General features: G+C 42.2%; 1 protein-coding gene across 4 annotated transcripts in view; it reads right to left on the bottom strand.

Annotated features, from left to right (window-relative positions):
• kmt2a (lysine (K)-specific methyltransferase 2A) overlaps nucleotides 1-21,037 on the bottom strand; it is a 174,986-nt gene that overhangs the window by 118,342 nt on the left and 35,607 nt on the right. For all 4 annotated transcript variants that reach the window (XM_059956887.1, XM_059956888.1, XM_059956889.1 and 1 more), the window contains exons 3-4: nucleotides 17,909-20,562; nucleotides 2,742-2,919 (exon numbers count right to left, since the gene is read on the bottom strand). In XM_059956887.1, the coding sequence (XP_059812870.1) occupies nucleotides 2,742-2,919; nucleotides 17,909-20,562 (2,832 nt within the window). The remainder of the gene's footprint in view (nucleotides 1-2,741; nucleotides 2,920-17,908; nucleotides 20,563-21,037) is intronic.

Below are 21,037 nucleotides of genomic sequence, written 5' to 3' on the forward strand. Positions count from 1 at the left end.
GGCTTCTGTATCTCCTACCTGATGGTAACAGTGAGAAAAGGGCATGCCCTGGGTGCTGGAGGTCCTTAATAATAGACGCTGCCTTTCTGAGACACCGCTCCTTGAAAATGTCCTGGGAACTTTGAAGGCTAGTACCCAAGATGGAGCCAACTGAATTTACAACGCTTCTTTCGGTCCTGTGCAGTAGCCCCCTCATACCAGACAGTGATGCAGCCTGTCAGAATGCTCTCCACAGTACATCTAAAGAAGTTGTTGAGTATATTTGTTGACATGCCACAATCACTTCGAACTTTTAATGAAGCATAGCCACTGTCTTGCCTTCTTTATAATGACATTGATATGTTGGGACCAGGTGAGATCCTCAGAGATCTTGACACCCAGGAACTTGAAAATGCTCACTCTCTCCACTTCTGATCCCTCTATGAGGATTGGTATGTGTTCCTTTGCCTTACCCTTCCTGAAGTCCACGATCAGCTCTTTTGTCTTACCGACGTTGAGTGCCAGGTTGTTGCTGAGGCATTACTCCACTAGTTGACATATCTCACTCCTGTACACCCTCTTGTCACCACCTGAGATTCTACCAACAATAGTTGTATCAATAACAAATTTATAGGTGGCATCTGAGCTATGCCTAGCCACACAGTCATGGGTATATATAGAGTAGAATAGAGGGCTAAGCACACACTCCTAGGATGCGGCAGTGTTGATCGTCAGCGAGGAGGATATGTTATCACTAATCCGCAGAGATGGTGGTCTTCCGGTTAGGAAGTGAACGATGCAATTGCAGAGGGAGGTAGCAGCCCAGGTTCTGCAACTTCTCAAACAGGATTGTGGGAATGATGGTATTAAATGCTGAGCTATAGTCGATGAACAGAATCCTGACGTAGGTGTTTGTTGTCCAGGTGGTCTAAAGCTGTGTGCAGAGCCACTGAGATTGCGTCTGCCGTTGACCTATTGTGACGATAGGCAAATTGTGATGGGTCCGGGTCCTTGCTGAGGCAGGAGTTCAGTCTCATCATGACCAACCTCTCAAAGCATTTCATCACTGTCGATGTGAGTGCTACCAGGCAATAGTCATTAAGGCAGCTCACAGACACTGGTAATAATTGTTGCCTTTTTGAAGCAAATGGGAACTTCTGCCCGTAGCAGTGAGAGATTGAAAATGTCTCTAAGTACTCCCGCTAGTTGGTTGGCACAGGTTTTCAGAGCCTTATCAAGTACTCCATCTGGGCATTCTGCCTTGCGAGGATTTACCCTCTTTAAAGACAGTCTCACACTGGCCTCTGAGACAGAGGTCACAGGGTCATCAGGTGCAGCAGGGATCTTCACAGCTGTAGTTATATTCTCCCTTTCAAAGCGGGCATAGAAGGTGTTGAATTCATCTGGTAGTGAAGCATCGCTGCCATTCATGCTATTAGGTTTCACCTTGTAGGAAATAATGTCTTGCAAACCCTGCCAGAGTTGCCGTACATCCAATGTCACTTCCAACCTCATTCAAAATTGTCTCTTCACCCTTGAAATAGCCCTCTGCAAATCATACCTGGTTTTCTGGTACAGGCTTGGGTCGCCAGACTTGAATGCCACAGATCTAGCTTTCAGAAGACAACGTACCTCCTGGTTCATCCACAGCTTTTGGTTTGGGAATATACAGTAAGTCTTTGTGGGCACACACTCATCAACACAGGTTTTAATGAAGTCTGTAACAACTGCAGCATACTCATCCAGGTTCGAAGATCAATCCCTGAATACAGTCCAGTCCACCAATTCAAAGCAGTCCTGAAGGTGCTCCTGTGCTTCCCTTGTCCACACCTTCTTGGTCCTCAGTACTGGTGCTGCAGTCTTCAGTCTCTGCCTATACTCAGGGAGTAGAAGTACAGTCAAGTGATCAGACTTCCCAAAGTGAGGGCGTGGAATATCACGGTAGGCATTCTTGATGGTGGTGTAACAAAGGTCCAGTGTGCTGTTTTTTCTGGTATTGCAAGTGATCTTTTGATCGTAATTGCTTCGTGATTTTTTTCAAACTGGCCTGGTCAAAATCCCCCAAAACGAGGGTGGGTGCGCTGTTCCGTGCATGTTGATCCCATTGCTCAGATCACCTAAAGCCTGCTTGACATTGGCCTGAGGTGGAATATAAACTGCTACCAAAATGACCCCAGAGAACTCCCGTGATAGGTACAAAGGACAGCACTTTACTGCTAGATATTCCAGGTCTGGTGAGCAGAATTGGGACAGCGCTGATATATTTGTGCACCAAGAAGAGTTGATCATGAGACATACTACTCCACCTCTGCTTTTGAGAGACACTACAGATCTATCATGACGGTATATAGTAAACCCATCGATCTGAATCCCTACAACCAGTATGGAAGGGGTTAACCAGGAATCTGTGAAACAATCGACACACGTGGTCCTAATGTCCCTCTGATTCAGCACCCTAGCTCTGAGATCATCGATTTCATTCACCAGAGACTGCACGTTTAATTACATTGTTTTAATTGTTTTATAATTCTGGTTAGGCAAGTGTAACCTGGAGCAAAAATTGAACTCCAATTCAATTTTGATCAAAACTTTATTAATAGTTTGAAATAATCCCTAATGCTCCTCAAACTTTCATATGTCAATATTTTAAGACATGTTTTAGAAACCATAGTAGCATAATTCAATGAATATTCAGAACCAGAAGTTTTTAAAATTGCACTTGAGAAACAGACAAACTGAGGTCCAATTTTGTATAGGCTTACCATCATTTCCCATTGAAGATAGTATCTTTTCTCGCTCCTCCCAAGGCAAGGCACTCAGGGTAGGCATGTCATCAGGAAACACGGCCCTTTTCCGACCAAGTGCCACAGCAGCCCGTCTACAAACATGTTTTATTCGAGGGCCTGGTATTGATGTTTCTGAAGAATCACTTTCTTGACCCTGATATATTCAACAAAGCATTAGGAAAGGTAATTCATCAAATACTGAAAAAAAAGATTTCTGGTTTATTTTCATTATGTATGCAAACCTTGGTGATATCAATAATCTATAATACACACAAAATTAATCTCATATTTGTCAAAGAAAATTTGAAAAATAGTCTCAGAACATAATTGATAAATAATAAGTCAGAGTGACAACATTTATTCATAATCACTAGCACTGTCAGAATTTTTTTTTTAATATTCACTCTCAGGGTGTGAGTGTCACTGCTAGAGTCAACATGTATTAAACCGGAACTGATTAGAAAACCGAAGGTAAAAGAACCCTGAGGGAAAAGTGATCATAAAATGATCAAATTCACCCTAAAATTGCAGAAGCAGCAGCTAAAATCAGATGTATCAGTACTACAGTGGAGTAAAGGAAATTACAGAAGCAAAAGAGAGAAGTTGGCCAGAATTGATGAGAAAAGAGCACTGGCAGAGATGACAGTAGAGCAGCAATGGCTGGAATTTCTGGAAGCAATTGGCAAAGCACAGGATAAAGAGGAAGAGGAATAATTATTCTAAAGGCAATATGACATAACTGTGGCTAACAAGAGAAGTCAAAGCCAAAGAGAGGGCATACAAATGAGCAAAATTTAGTGGGAAGTTAGAGGATGGGAAGCTTTTAAATACCAGTAGAAGGCAACTAAAAAAGTCATTAAGGTACAGATGGAATATGAAAGCTAGCTAGCCAATAATATTAAAGAGGATATCAAAAGTTTCTTCAGAGAATAACTCATCGGGGTGATTGATAAGTTCGTGGCCTACAGTATTAGATGAGTTAACAACTTCAAACCTTCTGCATAATCACTCAAAGAGTTGAACTGCATATGCATGTAACAAGAACTGTATAACTCATCTCCTTCTACCATAGGCCACGAACTTAACAATCACCCCTGCTGTGGACACTTTCTGGAGGTCCAAGATCCTTATGCTCCATGACTGCTGGACTAAGTGTGTAAATGTAGGAGAGGACTAGGTTGAAAAATAAATGTGCTAGGTTTTCTAAAATTGACTCCTTCTACCCTAGGCCACAAACTTATCAATCACCCCTCGTAATCTGACCTCAGTGGTTAGGAAGATGATGAAGTCGATTGTTAAGGATGAGGTCTCAGGGTACTTGGAGGCACATGATAAAATAGGCCAAAGACAGCATGGTTTCCTCAATGGAAAATCTTGCCTTACAAATCTGTTGAATTACTTTGAAGAAGTAACAAGAAGGATAGTCAAAAGAGAATTAGGTGATGTTGTATACTTCAATTTTCAGAAGACCTTTGACAAGGTGCCCCACATCAGGCTGTTTCACAAGCCCATAGTACTACAGGAAAGATTCCAGCATGGACAAATCAGTGGCTGATTGGCAGGAGGCATAGAGTGGGAATGAAGGGAGCCTTTTCTGGTTGCATGCCAGTGACTAACAGTGTTCCACAGGGGTCTATGTTGAGACCAATTCTTTTTACATTATATGTTAATGATTTGGATAATGTAATTGATAGCTTTGTTGCAAAGTTTGCAGATAATATGAAGATAGGTGGAGGGACAGGTAGTTTTGATGAAACAGGCAAAAGAAGGAGTTAGATTCGGAGAATGGGAAAAGAAGTGGCAGATGGAATACAGTGTCAGGAAATGTATGGTCATGCACTTTGGCAGAAGAAACAAAAGGGTTGACTATTTTCTAAATGGAGAGAAAATACAAAAATCTGAGACGCAAAGGGATTTGGGAGTACTTGTGCAGGATTTCCTAAAGGTTAATTTGCAAGTTCAGTTTGTAGTGAGGAACGCAAATGCAAACTTAGCATACATTTCCAAGAGAACTAAAATATAAAAGCAAGGATGTAATGTTGAGACTTTATAAAGTACTGGTGAGGCCTCACTTCAAGTATGTGAGCTATTTTGGGCCCCTCATCTCAGAAAGGATGTGCTGAAACAGGAGAGTGTTCAAAAGTGGTTTACAAAAATGATTCCAGGATTAAACAGCTTGTCATATGAAGAGCATTTGATGGCTCTGGGGCTGTATTCACTGGACTTCCTAAGAATGAAGGTTGACTTCATTGAAATCTATCGAATGGTGAAAGGTCCTGATAGAACAGATGTGGAGAGGATGTTTCCAATGGTAGGACAGTCTAAGACCAGAGGACACAGGCTCAAAATAGAGGGACATCCTTGTATAACAGAGAAGAATTTCTTCAGCCAGAGAGTGAAATTGTGGAATTCATTGCCACAGGCAGCTGTAGAGACCAAGTCTTCAGCATATTTAATAAGGCAGAGGTTGATAAATTCTTGATTGGTCAGGACATGAAGGGATACGGGGGGGGGGGGGGGTGAGGAGAGGAAGAGGCAGAAGATTAGGGCTGAGAGGAAAATTGGATCAGCCATGATGAAATGGCGGAGCAGACAGTGTTGGGAGTGATTTTTGGGTTGTTATTTACATTTAGAAAATGGTTTTGGCTACCAGTCTTCCGTTCCTTGATAATGTATTGTGGATTCAGTTTGGAACAATGTATTTGTAAAACCCATGGATCCCAGTCCAGACTCTGCTGGTGTCTGTGGGATGGATACAAATAAGAAGGTGTGAAGTTTGTATGTAGTTTCAAAAGGAAGCATTGTCTATACTTTGTAAATATGGAATTGTCCTTTGTGTTTAGCAAATAAATATCAAGCCCCACATTGGGCCAGCAGACCTTTCCACCGAAAGCATCTCTATATGATCCCTGCTGTACCTTGTTTTGTCGAATAAAATGCTGCTTTGCACCTCCCAGTAATTTTTTTCGGCAATGTCATTCATGCAACAACATTTGGTGTCAGGAGTGAGATACCTTCATGACCCATCGTGTGGCCAGCGATCTTAGCAGACTAAGTGGGTGAGTATTTTCTAAATTAGTATTCACGCTTGGACCTATTCAGGTCTGTGGTGCATGGGAATACAAGGTATCACGAACATGAAGAGCTGTACTGGTAGATATAAAAGTAGAGCGTGCGTGTGTATGTGTATTTATGTAAGCAAGGAAACTGTGTGCTAATTTGCTGGGGACGGAGCCACCAGTTGCGAAGGGTGGTTACCAACAGTTCGGGACGCCAGAGTGGGGGCATATATACTCGTTCGGGGAGCTGCATTTTAAGTGTATACATTTTGCAAGTGTGATTCAAAGGAATACAGCAGGCATCATGAGTTCAGATGCTCAAAATTGGCAGACTGAGGAGTACATACTTGGCCGTTTTAAGTACGTGCTGTTTAACTGGTACCCATCTCTTATATTATGCATGGTATGGAAATTAGTGTGGAGGTATCTCAGGAAGAGGTTTTACCCAGATATATCTGTCAGGATGGCACCTACTGAGATCAAGCCATGTCAGGTCAAGAACCCCGATGATCTAAGCCAGCCCTTGACCCTGATTACAACCATTCATAACCCTTTCACCCCTGGGGAGAAAAAGTGCATTTTGTCAGAGTTGCCCTCAGTCGCACGTGGGAATTCAGAATTCTGGCACAAGCTCAAGGAATTGGTTGAAATTCACCAATTTTCAATGGTTGAAATAAAGATATACACGTGTTGGTAAAAGCGAAGTGCCTGAGGAATACGTAGGACAAGATGACCTGGGGGTGTGGGATGGTATCTGGGCAACTACCAGGAACAGCAGCAATGAAGAAAGATATTGCTTTTCTAAAGGGGAAGTGAGGCAGCAACTGGGAGGAGGTGAGAGTAACCGGGGAATGATAATGGGAGTGATTCAAAAAGCTGATGAGACAGCCATGGATTAACGTAAACATCGAGCGTATGAGGAGTATTCTGGGTTGGATAATCCAGGGAGGACAGTCAAGTCTTCGTGAAAATGATGAAGGAAGGCCTGAGCTCAGCCCACCAGGAAGTTTTAGATTTAGACATAACGGTGGGGTCGACCTACTCTGCGATAGTTTCGTGAGCCAGTGAGATAGACCAAAGAAAGTTCAAGAGAAATCATGAAGTGACCATAGTGGCTGCAGCTGCTGTGATGTCCCAGAGAATTAATTTTGTTTGTCTGCAGCCAGGGCACGAAGTAAGGAACTGCTGGAATAGACATCGGAGGGCAGAGTTGATATGCTACAGGTGTGGCCTGTTGGGACATGGTTGGAGACACTGTCCAAAAACAGAGGAAAGAAAAACAGGTGAACGTCACAGCAGATACACAATCTCTCACCCCATTAGTGCCCAGTCTGACTGTTAATCAAATCATAGAGCTAATAAAGATGGCTCATAGGTCAGAAAAAGATGTGGCAGCGAGCCCCAATGCCAGCGCTGGTGACCCACGGATGTACACAACAGCATTGTTAGGGGGCCAGCAATCTGTTAGTGTACACAGGAGCATCGGTATCAATAACTGACCTACCCTTGCCAACAACCAGACAGACTATTTATATTCGTGGTGTAGAAGGGAAAACAGTGAAAAGCAGAAAGAAGTGAGACGTAGATACACAAAATCAGGGTAAGGCAGCTTCCGGTGTATATCTGGGTATGTTCAAATAGTGAGGGTACCATCCTTGGAATAGACATACTAAGGGAAGCAGGGGCAATTATAGATTCAGGAAAGGAAGAAATATGGACAAGTCGGGGCAGCAAACATGTACAACCAATAGAATACACAATCTGTCGCATAGTCGCAGCTGTCCCGATCATTAGAGACTGGAGCCAGCAGTGCGGGGTATACACAAGCAAGATTGTGGTCGAGTAAAGATAAACCCAGTTAAAATAGAGGGGGCATCTGTATAAACCTCATGAAGCAGTATCCTATAAAACTGACGCACTGACCGCTGTTCAGGGTGAAGGAACTAAAACACTTGGGGATACTCAGAGAGATTGCGGCGACTACTAACTCACCAATATGGCTAGTAAAGAAGCCCAGTGGATCATATCCATTAACAACAGGCTATACCACCCTTAAGACCATGCCAAGATTGCATCCCATAGTGGCAAGCCATGTAGCAATCCTAAATGGTCTGTCTCCAGAACATAAAGTTTCTCCAGTCATGGATTTTCAGAAGGCATTTGAGAAGGTCCCACATAGGAGATTGGTGGGTAAGATCAAAGTTCATGGCATTGGGGGGGGGGGGGGGAAGACATTGACATCGATAGAAAACTGGTTGGCAGATAGAAAGCAAAGGGTAGCGGTGAATGGGTGTTTCTCGGAATGGCAGGTGGTGACTAGTGGGGTGCCACAGGGCTCAGGATTGGGACCACAGCTGATCATGATTTACGTCAACGATTTAGATGAAGGCATTGAGAATAACATCAGCAACTTTGCTGATGATACTAAGCTGGGTGGCAGTGTGACATGTGATGAGGATGTTAGGAGAATTCAGGGTGACTTGGATAGGCTGGGTGAGTGGGCAGATACTTGGCAGATGACGTTTAATGTGAATAAGTGTGAGGTTATCCACTTTGGGAGTAAGAACAGGAAGGCAGATTATTATCTGAACGGTGTAAAGTTAGGTAAGGGAGAAATACAAAGAGATCTAGGAATCCTTGTTCATCAGTCACTGAAGGTGAATGAGCAAGTGCAGCAGGCAGTGAAGAAGGCTAATGGAATGTTGGCCTTTATTACAAAGGGAATTGAGTACAAGAGCAAGGAAATCCTCTTGCATTTGTACAGGGCCCTGGTGAGACCACATCTGGAGTATTGTGTACAGTTTTGGTCTCCAGGGTTGAGGAAGGACATCCTGGCTGTACAGGAAGTGCAGCGTAGATTCACAAGGTTAATTCCTGGGATGTCTGGACTGTCTTACGCAGAGAGGTTAGAGAGACTGGGCTTGGACACGCTGGAATTAAGGAGATTGAGAGGGGATCTGATTGCAACATATAAGATTATTAAGGGATTGGACAAGATAGAGGCAGGAAATATGTTCCAAATGCTGGGAGAGTCCAGTACCAGAGGGCATGGTTTGAGAATAAGGGGTAGGTCATTTAAAGAAAAACTTCTTCTCTCAAAGAGTTGTGGGGGTCTGGAATGCACTGCCTCGGAAAGCAGTGGAGGCCAATTCTCTGTATGCTTTCAAGAAGGAGCTAGTTAGGTATCTTATGGATAGGGGAATCAAGGGATATGGGGACAAGGCAGGAACCAGGTATTCAAAGTAGATGATCAGCCATGATCTCAAAATGGTGGTGCAGGCTCAAAGGGCCGAATGGTCTACTTCTGCAACTATTGTCTATTGATATGCCTAATGGATTTTGGGGACTCCCTTTAGTCTCAACACCAATTTGCCTTCACCTTGGGTGAGAGGCAATGTACACCAGCCAGATTCCCCCAGGAATTCCACAATAGTCTAGCCATTTTTCATAAAGTCATGGCGCTGACTTTGGAAAAGTTCAATCTAACAGGCACCGTCAGCACCGCTGAACGGATTTTAGTTGAGAAATTCCTTCCAAGGTGGGGAACCACAGTTCAAGTGGATTCAGATCAGGGAGCACATTTCACAGGGAAAGTGATGAAGGAAATTTCCTGACTGCGAGGGGTTCAACAATGGTTCCACGTACCTTACCACTCCCAGAGTTCAGGGATGGTAGAAAGGATGAACTGAACAATCAAAAATGCCATAGCCAAAGCTATAGCTGAGACGGGAAAGTCATGGGTTGATATACCATAAATTCTGGTGTATAAGCCGACTCCCCATTGTCAAGGTTAAAAAAGCAACTTTTTCATGTTACCTTTGTATAAGCCGACCCTTTTTGTAGAGGTCTTTGATTTAACCAGAAAAGATCACAAGATCTCACATGCCAGTACTCAACTTTGTTGGATCCGGAACCTGGAACTTTTGTGAACTAGTACCTGCTAAGAAAACAGGCCTACACATTGTAGAGCATTATAGGCGAATTCTAAATAAATAAATCAAGGAGAGAAATTTTGGATTAGGTTTCCAATGGAAAAGAATCCTCTGAAATGTAACCCCCGTGAAACCATTTAGTGCCCATCATAATCTCGTTAAAACATAACATGAGGTGGCGGGATCAGTACGTGTACTCAGTATTGAGTTTGCGACCACCATGCACAAAAGATTAAAACGAATGTGATATGATGCCGGCTTCAAGCTGAAAGCTGTTGACTTTGCTAAAGGAACGAATAATTCTGCAGCTGCTAAGAAGTTTAGTGTAAATGAGAAACAAGTGAGAGAGGGTAGAAAGGCAGAGGACACGCTGAGGGAAATGCCAAAGACGAAATGTGCAAACCGCAGGAAAACATGCCAGTGGCCAGAACTGGAAGAAAAAGTTTTAGAGTGGGTGAATCACCAGCGATCGTCTGGATACATAGTCACCACAAAAATTATTCGAGTTCAAGCGTTGAAATGGGCTGAAAAACACTGTGAGGTCAGTGAAAATTTCAAAGCTACGTGAAGTTGGTGCACCCAATTTATGAATAGATGTGATCTTGTGTTCAGACAAAAAACAAGGATTACTCAGGAAATTCCCACGGGGTGTTGTTTACGTTCAAGAACGCTGCCGGATGAACGAAGCAGGCTGCTTGAAGTGGGTTAAAGAAGTGTGGCGTCGACATCCCAAAGGTTTCGGGAAGGAAAAGTCACTACTTGTCTGGGAGATGTTCAAAGCGCACTTGTCAGGTGAGACAAAAGCAGCATTGAAAGCTGAAAATATGGACATTGCAGTCATCCCCAGTGGTTTGATGTCCGTGCTCCAGCCACTAGACGTGAGTTTAAACAAACCATTCAAAGAATACATGCGTCGACAGTGGAACGACTTTGACTCAAAAACAGCCAATAAATACAACCTGTCTTCCGTGTATTGGTTTGGCACCCTCTGTATAAGCCGACCCCCTAATTTTAGGACCAAAATTTAGGGCCAAGTTCTCGGCTTATACACCGGAATTTATGGTATCCTGGTATCAGGAATCCTGATGAGATTGTGCGCAACCTCGAACCACACTTTGGGTCTCAGCCCCTACAAGTTATTGATGGGGTGAGCAATGCAACTCCCTTATGGTTTAATTACGGGTTGCGGGAAGCCTGGGACTTACAAGGATAGAATGACAGAATGCATGAAAGACCTTTGTAATCAACTTAAAGTGTTGAAGGACTGAGCAAAATAACAGCAGTGCATCACTGATCAAAGAGAGTCAGAGGGAAGGGAGATAGTCCTTCTACAGCCCGGCAACCACGTCATGGTGAGGGTGCTGCCAGAAAGGCCAGGGTTTGCCCCCAGGTGGAGAGGACCACAGATGGTACTCTTAACCAACGATTCTTGTGTCTGTGTGCAAACTCGGCGAGGCAGCCAGTAGAAATATTGGACTCGGATTAAAGCTCTTGTTGCTCCCACAGACAAGAGCAGGGGATTGAGTGTACCCAGTAACCATGTAATTACAGAGAACCTAAGAGATGAACACCAGCCAGCCATATCAGACCTGACCACAGCTGATGAAAACATACCTGGGGGAAACGCAAAGGCAGAAGACCCCAAGAACGTGGCAAAAGAAACTGAGAGCATGACGGAAAACCGTGAATAGCATGAATAGCGTGATAATGGTACTCTGTAACAAAGGCTGGTTGCTGAAGGTAGATGATTAGTTTAATAGCATAGACTAGAAAAGATATTGGAAAATAGATGGGGAGGGATTTTTAATTTGAAGCAAAGACCACAAGTTCCACAACTCCGAAGGCATTTCAGACTGCACACAGCATCTGAAGGCAGTCACCCCCAGTCTGAATGGGGAACAAACCCAAATGAGCTGGGCCCTTTCAGCAGTCAGGCCAGTGATCGACTGAACAGTTCGGAAGGTCCTTGCAGAGACCACCCCAACTCCTTCCTGTACTTTGATGAGAGGGTCTGTGGGTGCTCCTGGAACAGAAGTGTTTCAGCAACCAGAAAATGAAGGGGTGAAGACAAGGGATGTGATTAAGCTGCAATTGGACTGCAGGGAAAGAGCCGACAGGCATACAAAAGAAGCAGCATTTCTAAAGACTTGTTCAAATTTCTGGAACAACCTCTCTGCTAGTTAATTAGGGAATGCTAGGGTAGATATCGAGGCACACAAAATTGGGGGGGGGGGGGTGGATTTCGAGGCAAGGTGTTTTTGCTGTCCTATTTGAGTAGATACTCTTAGGTTGGCCTTTCCCGATACAAATTTATTTTTTTTTAAAAGAGTGATTTCTGGGTTTTGAACATTTACATTTAGCAAATGGTTTTGGCCACCAGTCTTCTGTTCCTTGATAATGTATTGATAATTCAGTTTGGAACAAATGCACTCCTAAAACCTGTGGATCCCAGTCCAGACGTTGCTGGCATCTGTGGGATGGATGCGAATCAGAAGGTGTGAAGTGAAGTGAAAGAAAGAGAGAAGCATTGTCTATTCTTTGTAAATATGGAATTGTCCTTTGTGTTTAGCAAATAAATATCGAGCCCCATGTTGAGCCAGCAGACCTTCTCACCGAAAGCATCTCCATATAATGCCTGCTGTACCTTGTTTGGTCGAATAAAGAAGCTGCTTTGTACCTACTAGTAATTTTCTCCGGTAATGTCATTCACGCAACAAGACATGATGGGCCATATGGCCTAATTCTGTTCCTATAGCTTATGGTCGTATTCCTTATCCCAAAAATGACCTTGAGAAAATGATTGAGATACCTTCTTTAATGACTACAGTTTCATTCAGGACTTTAACCCAATGACAATGAAGTATTGGTAGATAGCCTGTGACACGGTAGGGAATTGTAAAACTGATGTTTCCATGCACCTACTGTCTGGCCAAGATCCTATTATGACAATTACAGAAAGCCTGACACTTAGGAATCAGCAAAATATAATGTTGCAATTGGATCTGGATACCACACTTAATATAGCAAAGTACGGTAGCATATACTATTAAAGGAACAACAGTTTAAACCCTTATCAGGAAACAGCCATGGGACGTACTTGTAGCCAAAGCATTGCTGAGATCTTCCAAGAAGTTAGCTCAGATCCAGTGAAAGAACCTATTGGGAAGAGATCATTCACCTTCGTCAATAATGAAATAGTTTGTGCATGAAGCTAGAGGATGTGTGTGATGTCCTGAATGAATAGTTCATGTCAATATTCACAGGGGGAAAGATGGAAAATTAGTGGAAGTGTATCCTAATAACCTGGAACACATATATCAGGAAGGAGTAAGTGTTAAAGATAGAGGAGAATTAATGAGAACAAATTCCCAGATCCTGATGAAATCTATCCCAGGATGGTTGGAAAGCAAGCAAGGAGATGGCAGGAACTCAAAGATTTTTGCATCATCCTTATCCAGAGATAGGGTACAAGATCAGATGATAGCTACTGTTGTTCCCTAATTCTGGAAATGCGCTAGCCAAGAAACAGCAGAATGATCAGCATCAAGTCAGAAGTAGGGAAAGTACTGGACAAACTACTGAAGAGTAGGATTTATTTGGAGGTGGAGGGGCAGGTAGTGTTGAGGAATAGTGAGTCTGCAGACGGAATCAGATTTGGAAATGGGCAAAAAAGTGGCAGATAGAATACAGTGTAGGGAGTGTATGGACATGCACTATTGTAGAAGGAATAAAGGCATAGACTATTATTTAAATGGGAAGAAAATTCAGAAATCAGAGGTACAAAGAGACTTGGGAGTTCTTGTGCAAGATTCCCTAAATGTTAACTTGCGGGTTGATTCAGTGATAAGGAAGGTAAATGCAATGCTAGCATTCATTTCGAAAGAACTAGAATATAAAAGGATGTAATGCTGAGGCTTTATAAGTCATTGGTCAGACAGCACTTGGGAGTATTGTGAGCAGTTTTGGTGCCCTTATCTAAAAAAGGACTGATGGCATTCGAGGTTCACGAGAATGATGCCAGGAATAAAAGGGTTAGCATTTGATGGCTCTGGGCCTGTACTCACTAGAGTTTAGAAGAATGAGGGGAGATCTCATTGAAACCTATCAGATATTGAAAGGCCTCAGTAGAGTAGATGTAGAGAGGATGTTTCCTATAGTAAGTATTTGCCCAGAGGGCTCCACCTCAGAATAGAAGGATGTCCATTTAGAACAGAGATGAGGAAGAATTTCGTTAGCCAGAGGGCAGTGAATCTGTCACTGCCACAGATGACCATGCAGGCTAAGTCACTGAGTATATTTAAAGTGAAGGTTGATAGGTTCTTGATCAGTAAGGGCATCAAAGGTTATGGGGAGAAAGATAATAAATCAGCCATGATGGAATGACAAAGTAGTAATGTATGGGACTGCTGAATGGGATATACAATTACAACAGTGCACCCAGATGAGTTTGTAAAGATAAAGATTTTAATAGACAATGGACAGTAGGTGCAGGAGTAGGCCATTCGGCACTTCCAGCTAGCACCGCCATTTACTGTGATCATGGCTGATCATACACAATCAGTACCCTGTTCCTGCCCTCTCCCCATATCCCTTAACCCCGCTATCTATGAGCTCTATCTAACTCTCTCTTGAATGCATCCAGAGACTTGGCCTCCACTGCCTTCTGGGGCAGAGCATTCTACATATCCACCACTCTCTGGGTGAAAAAGTTTTTCCGCATCTCTGTTCTAAATGGCCTACCCCTTGTTCTTAAACTGTGGCCTCTAGTTCTGGACTCACCCATCAGCGGGAACATGCTTCCTGCCTCCAGTGTGTCCAACCCCTTAATAATCTTATATGTTTCAATCAGATCCCCTCTCAACCTTCTAAATTCCAGTGTATACAAGCCCAGTCGCTCCAATTTTTCAACATATTCCCGCCATTCCGGGAATTAACCTTGTGAACCTACGCTGCACTCCCTCAATAGCACTTTGGCTGCAGGGAACAGAGAAATTAAAGGGAGGAGTATGGGTTTTCTCCTGAGAGCTAGCATGGGCCTCTGTTTAGTGTAGACATCTGGCCTGGACTAGGCTAACCAAAATTCATTACTTCATTCTCGTCTGAGTTGAATTCCATCTCCCAGACACCAGACTGATTCTGAAAAAGCCCAAGACTTTTATACAGTACTGCAGTAATTTTATGCATTGGACTGCACTACTGCTTCAAAACAAATTTCATGACATATGTGAGTGATGATAAAGCTGATTCTGGTCTGGGTCTCTATTGTGGACTGAGAATGGGAATGAGGCAGAGAGAGGGGAATCATGTTTGGGAGGGAGCAGGAAGTACCAGAGACACATTTTGTAATAATCAATAAACCAAATGTTTGGAAACAAATGACCTTGCCTGGTGTCTCAGGGCTGGATGTGTCAGTGCACCACCCGCCACCCCTCCACCGCCTGTCCCACACCCCTCCTGCAGCACTCCATCCTCACCATTCTCAACATCCTTTGCTCCCACTAAATTTGTAAACTTGATCTCCACGTCTCGCTGACAAATACAATACTGAGCAAAAGTCTTAGGCACTCTAACTATATACGTGCCTAACACTTTCGCACCACACTCCATTTCAGATTTTGGTCCGGGTAAACATCAATCTTTACACAGAGGTATACAACAATAGGCATGGGTCTAACAACTGAATAATATTAGGGTAGTTTCCTGATGGAACAAATAGCAATTTCAACAGTCATGAAGCAGTTGGCACAGGCACAATATGATGTCAAACTCTTTGACTATCACACCTGATAGGCCTCTTCCCAGATTTTAATCTTGATAAAGAGAGGAACATGTGCATGACCTTTAAGTTGTGCACTGTTTTGCTAGTTGTACCCCCAAAACTGAAAGGAGTTACAGTATCTAGGGGGGAAAATAGCCAAACTCTTCATCTATAAGCACCATTTACATTTAACACTCTTGTTTTCACCACTTTGAATTATTTTTCCTTGACTTTTATGAACCAAGCAATTTATTTTAGTAACTTTATTTTTTAAAGGCAAGGTAGCACTTTCTCTAAAGAAATATATAGAACAGAGAATAGTACAGCACAGCATAGGAACAAACCCCTTGGCTCACAATGTTGTGCTGAACAAATTAAATTAGTAATAAAATGCCGACTAAACTAATCACTTTTGCCTACACAATGGCCATATTCTTCTTCCTGCACATTTATGTGCCTATCTCAGAACTCTTGCCATCATATTAGCCCATTCTACCACCCCAGGCAGTCCATTCTAGGCACCCATCAACCTGTGTTTACCCCATCTCAACTTAAAAGTGTGCCTTCTTGTATTTGTCAAGTATTCGTCATTTCAACCTTAGGAAAAAGATACTAGCTATCTCCTCTATGCTTCTTATGATCTTATAAATCTCTACCAGCTCTCCCCTCAGCCTCTGTTACTCCAGTGAAACCAACCCAAATCTGTCTAACCTCTTCATTTAGCATCCTGGGAAACCTCTTCTGCACCCTCTCCAAAGCCTCCATGCAATACTCCAGATACAGCCTTAAGAATTTTATAAAGCTGCAACATAACTTCTTGGCTCTTGAACTCAATGCCTCAACTAATAAATGCAAGTATTTCATTTGTCTTGTTTATCATCCTCTCAACCTGCACTGACAGTGTATGGATTCCAAAATCCTTCTGCTCATCAACACTTAAGGATCTTGCCAATACAGTGTACTGTCACCTTACATTTGACCTCCTAAAGTGTAGCACTTTACATTGGGCTGAATTAAACTCCATCCCCCATTTCTCCACCCACATCTCCAACTGATCTATATCCCGCTGTCTCCTTTGCCAGTCTTCCATGCTATCCACAACACCACCAATCTCCTTATCGTCTGTAAACTTACTAATCCACCCGTCTATGTTTTCATCCAGGTCATTTATATACATCACAAATAGCAGAGGTCCCAGTAAGGATCCCTGTGGAACACCATCAGCCACAGACTTCGAACCAGAATAAGTCCCATTGAGTATTCAAGCTCAAGCCAATTCTGAATCCAAAGTGGAAAACATCTGATCAGACATAACTATACATGCTACAGAAATCTGAAACTCAGCCTTGGTTTGATATTCTCCTCATAGCAATGCAATTTCTTCTATTTCAAATATTTGTCAATTTCCCCTTAATAAAAAGCAATGTTCTTGTATTCAAATTTGTAACAAAGTCTCCTTGATCAGCATATTCTCTTTCTTGCATATAACATGCTTCCAAACTCTTGCCCTTGTTGATAATTTTGCATTGATGATCAATCATCACCAACTTGCCAGCCAGAGGTAATTTGTTTCTGTTCTTCATATTAAAATCTTTCACAATTTTAAAATCATTTATCCATTAAGTCCTCTGGTTTTCTCTATCTCACTGACATGATTTACAGCACTTCAAAACATCCCTTTTAAGGTTTTCCAATGAGTAGCTTCATCTCAATGATTTAACAGATCCATTCTTTTATGACTTCAATATTCCTTCTATAATGAAGTTTTAAAATCTTCATAATATAACTGCAACCCAATACTCACTTCACACTATCTTCCTGCCCCCTACATGTGAATGCTTCTCAAAACTACGTGACAATAAAATTTCCATGATACAAAAGGTGAATATTTCTTCAAATACAGTCACCAAGAAATATTGTATTGCACAACACACTCTCATATATTAACATACTTTACAGTGGTAGCAATTTCTGTATAATGCTTCAGTTAAAGCAATCAATTCTTCAGCACAGTACAAATATCATTGACACTGATAAAGCGCAATGAAAGGAAAATAGTAAAGAAATAGTAAAGGGAGAAGAAGGTATAATACCTTTCTTTATAAGTTTTCTTAAATAAATTGTTCACTATCATATCAAATGATTGTGCAAATAATGTACAATCTGAAATGGAGTGAAACCGACTGGTAAAAGTTTTGACTTAAAAGAATAATAGAACTCCTAAGTGTTTTACTGAAGGATTACTGAAGTAAATAATAAAGTTAACAATACAAGATTGAGCAACTCAAAAGTTAAATGCAGTACTTTAACAGTAAAATATTACTATTTTCTGAAACAACTGTTAGCTCAGAGACAAACAGATCTTTAAATCTAAACATAAAGAAAACAAAGTACCTGAGATCTTGTTGGGTTAGCAATTTTTAATGACTTGTTCTTTTCAATCTTGCAAAGCTGTGCTTTAGCCTTTCTTAAAAGGTTTGCCACTCGTTTATCAGTTGTTGGCATTTTGTCTGCTTGCGCTAGCATGCTACTAATAGCGGGTGCAGAATGCTTCAGAGTGCCAGATGAGAACATAGAGGTTATTGAAGAATGTCGAGGAGGCTTGTCTTTATTGCTAATGGATGCAGCTGTACTGCTTTCTGTCCCACCAGTTACCGGCACTATTTCTTCAGCTCCCAATCTGCCTTTCTTCGTACTTTTATTCTTCCCATCAGAGTGTGTTGAGGAAAGACCATCCCCCAAAACCCCTGAACCTTTATCAGTTGAACTTGTCCTTTTTGCCCTTCCTGAAACTTTTTTTATTGAAGATGAAGCAGCCACATCCTCTACAACAGTTCGTTCTTCTTCCACAGCAACTGGGAAAAGGAACAATGGTGCGGGACTCTGAGGCTCAGTCCCTTTATTCTGCAATTTCTTTTCCTTCCTTGTTTCTCGTTTATTTTCCTTTTCCTTATCTCTTTCTCTGTCTTTCTCTGATCCTTTCTCAAAATCTCTCTCTTTGATTATTTCTTCAGTTTGCTTGTCCTTGCTTTTGCCCCTGTCTTTTTGGGTACTGGGTGTTAGTGATGGAAACAATGGAGATGTTGGACTTGCCGACTCTGCAGAGAAGCTGTCCCCTGGAGTGCTGGTTTGTCGAGCTACAAGTTTTACTCTACCATCTTTATCTTTTGTTGCTCCTTCGGACTGCACCAAACCACCAAGAGGGGGAGTTAAGGCACCAGTTAGAATGCTGCTTACAGGAGATGAGGATGTTATAGGAGTCTGTGGAGTTATTGGTGATAGATCTGCAGAAATCAGTCTTCCACTTCTGGTTCTCATGGAGTGTGAAGGAGATTTTGGATCAATACGGCTTGATATATGCAACTCTCTGTTCTTCCTTTTGGAAGAATGCCCTTTACCCGAGACAGAAACTGAAGATCGAATCAGATTGCGTGGTGATACAGTAACAGACTCAAAAATCCTGGAGTGGGCTTCACTAGGAGTAAATCGTGGAGCACGAAGCAGAGGACTTCTCTTATGAGTATCAAACCTAGAAGTAGGATGAAGAGAAGAGAAAAATCGTGGTGGTGTTGAACTGGAAGATGAATGAAACCTGGATGACAAGCCAACATCTTCAGGAGTTAAGGGCGATGTTATGAAGTTATCGAATATTGGCTTGCGAATAAGTCCTTCTTTGGCATACTTTGCTGAGGAGAAATACTGATGCGATTCTGGCCTCAAGTTTTTGAGAGATGTCCACTTGAATGTTGGCTCTCTTAAGATAGACTTCCGTTTTTCTGGAAGGCCTGTTGGTGGGGAAATAAATGGTATGGTTGGAGGCATCAGCCAGGGAGAATGATCAGATATGTTTGAAGTTTGTTGCAGTGGGGGAGGAGGAGAAAGCAGAGGTGGTGGAGGAGAGGAGGACGTTGGCTGTGGTGAAGAAGTTGGCAATTTCTTACTTGTTGTAGCATTGCTTCTTTCTGGCATTGGAAATCTGTGACCCTTTTTATCTGTGCCTCCTGGTTCATTGGACTGTGAGGCATTTAAGCAACTGTGCAAATCAGTTGTTTGAGTTGTTACTTCAGAAAGAGTCTGCAATTCATCAGACACCTGTGAATCAGTGGAGGTAACACTGGGGCTACTTGATCTTGAAGAATCAGAAGACATTTGTGAAGAATGCTGTGAAACAGCACTGGATTTCTCGCTCGACCCACAAGATACCGAGCTGAACCGACTAGTTGGAGTTGACTCTAGGCGTGGAGCTTTGATAGGAGGTACATAGCTATCATCTTCAATAAATCTTTTTGGAGTTTTGATTATCCTTGAAGAAATGGCACTGATAACTGGCATGATAAACTGACGAATATTTTTCAGCTGAGGTGAAGCCATGCGCTTCTGAGCTCCTTTTTTAGCTCTCTGCAAAAGTTGTTTTGCAATAGCTGCATCAGTCCTTTTTGTGACAGGAACAACTCTAACTGGTTTGGTTATTCTCCGGGGTCTCTGTCTGACAGCAGACTTCATCTCTTTTGTCACAGATGATTTCTGTATTGGTGTTCCATCTTTCTCCTTACGTAGGCTTTTTTGTTTCTTGGTTTGTGCTGGAACAAGGAGTTTTGGAATAGTCTTCAATCGCTCTGAAGAAGGTGGTCTCCCCCTCTTCCGTTCAATCTTTCCCACATTGCTATTAATCTGTAGTTTCGCTTTTTTTAATTTGGACTGCAAAGGTGACAATTTGACGACTCTTAGTTTCTTTATTTTTGTTACCTGCTGCAATAATGCTGGCTTCTTCTTCACTTTCTTTTCTTTTTCATTTTTTTGTTTCTCCGTTTTCCCATTGGATGCTTCTTTCTTGTCTTCTGTGATATGAAGCTTTGGATTGGTTAACACTGGAGGTCGACCTCTCTTCCTCTCGCTGCTATTCAATTCTTGCTTCTTTTCTTTTTCAACAGGCTTCGACTCAAGCTTGTTCGGAGGCGACAATGCAGAGGACGAATCTGATAACACATCCGAACTTTGTGAAGAAAATGTCCGTTGTCTTCCTCGAAGCTTCCTTTGAGGAGATTCAACTATAAATTAAAGGTATTGTTAATTAGAAATAATGAAAAAACAACCATTACATCTATTCAATATTAATACTTTTATCTACAAATATTAAAGCTCTGAAAGAGCTAGTCAAAGAGATTGTGGAGGCATTCATAGTGATCTTTCAAGAATCAATAGACTCTGGAAGACTCTAGGTTCCGGATGACTGGAAAATTGTAAATGTCACTCCACTCTTTAAGAAGGGAGGGAGGCAGAAAGAAAGGAAATTATGGGCTTGGAAGTCTGACTTGGAAACACATGATAAAATAGGCCAAAGTCAGCATGGTTTCCTTAAGGGGAAATCTTGCCTGACACACCTGTTGGAATTCTTTGAGGAAATAACAGACAGCATAGATGAAGGAGAGTAGGTGGATGCTGGTTACTTGGATTATCAGAAGGTTTTTGACAAGGTGCCACACATGAGGCTGTCTAACAAGAGCTCATGGTATTACAGGAAAG

Source organism: Hypanus sabinus, chromosome X2 (genome assembly GCF_030144855.1).
Source record: "Hypanus sabinus isolate sHypSab1 chromosome X2, sHypSab1.hap1, whole genome shotgun sequence".
NCBI lineage: Eukaryota > Metazoa > Chordata > Chondrichthyes > Myliobatiformes > Dasyatidae > Hypanus > Hypanus sabinus.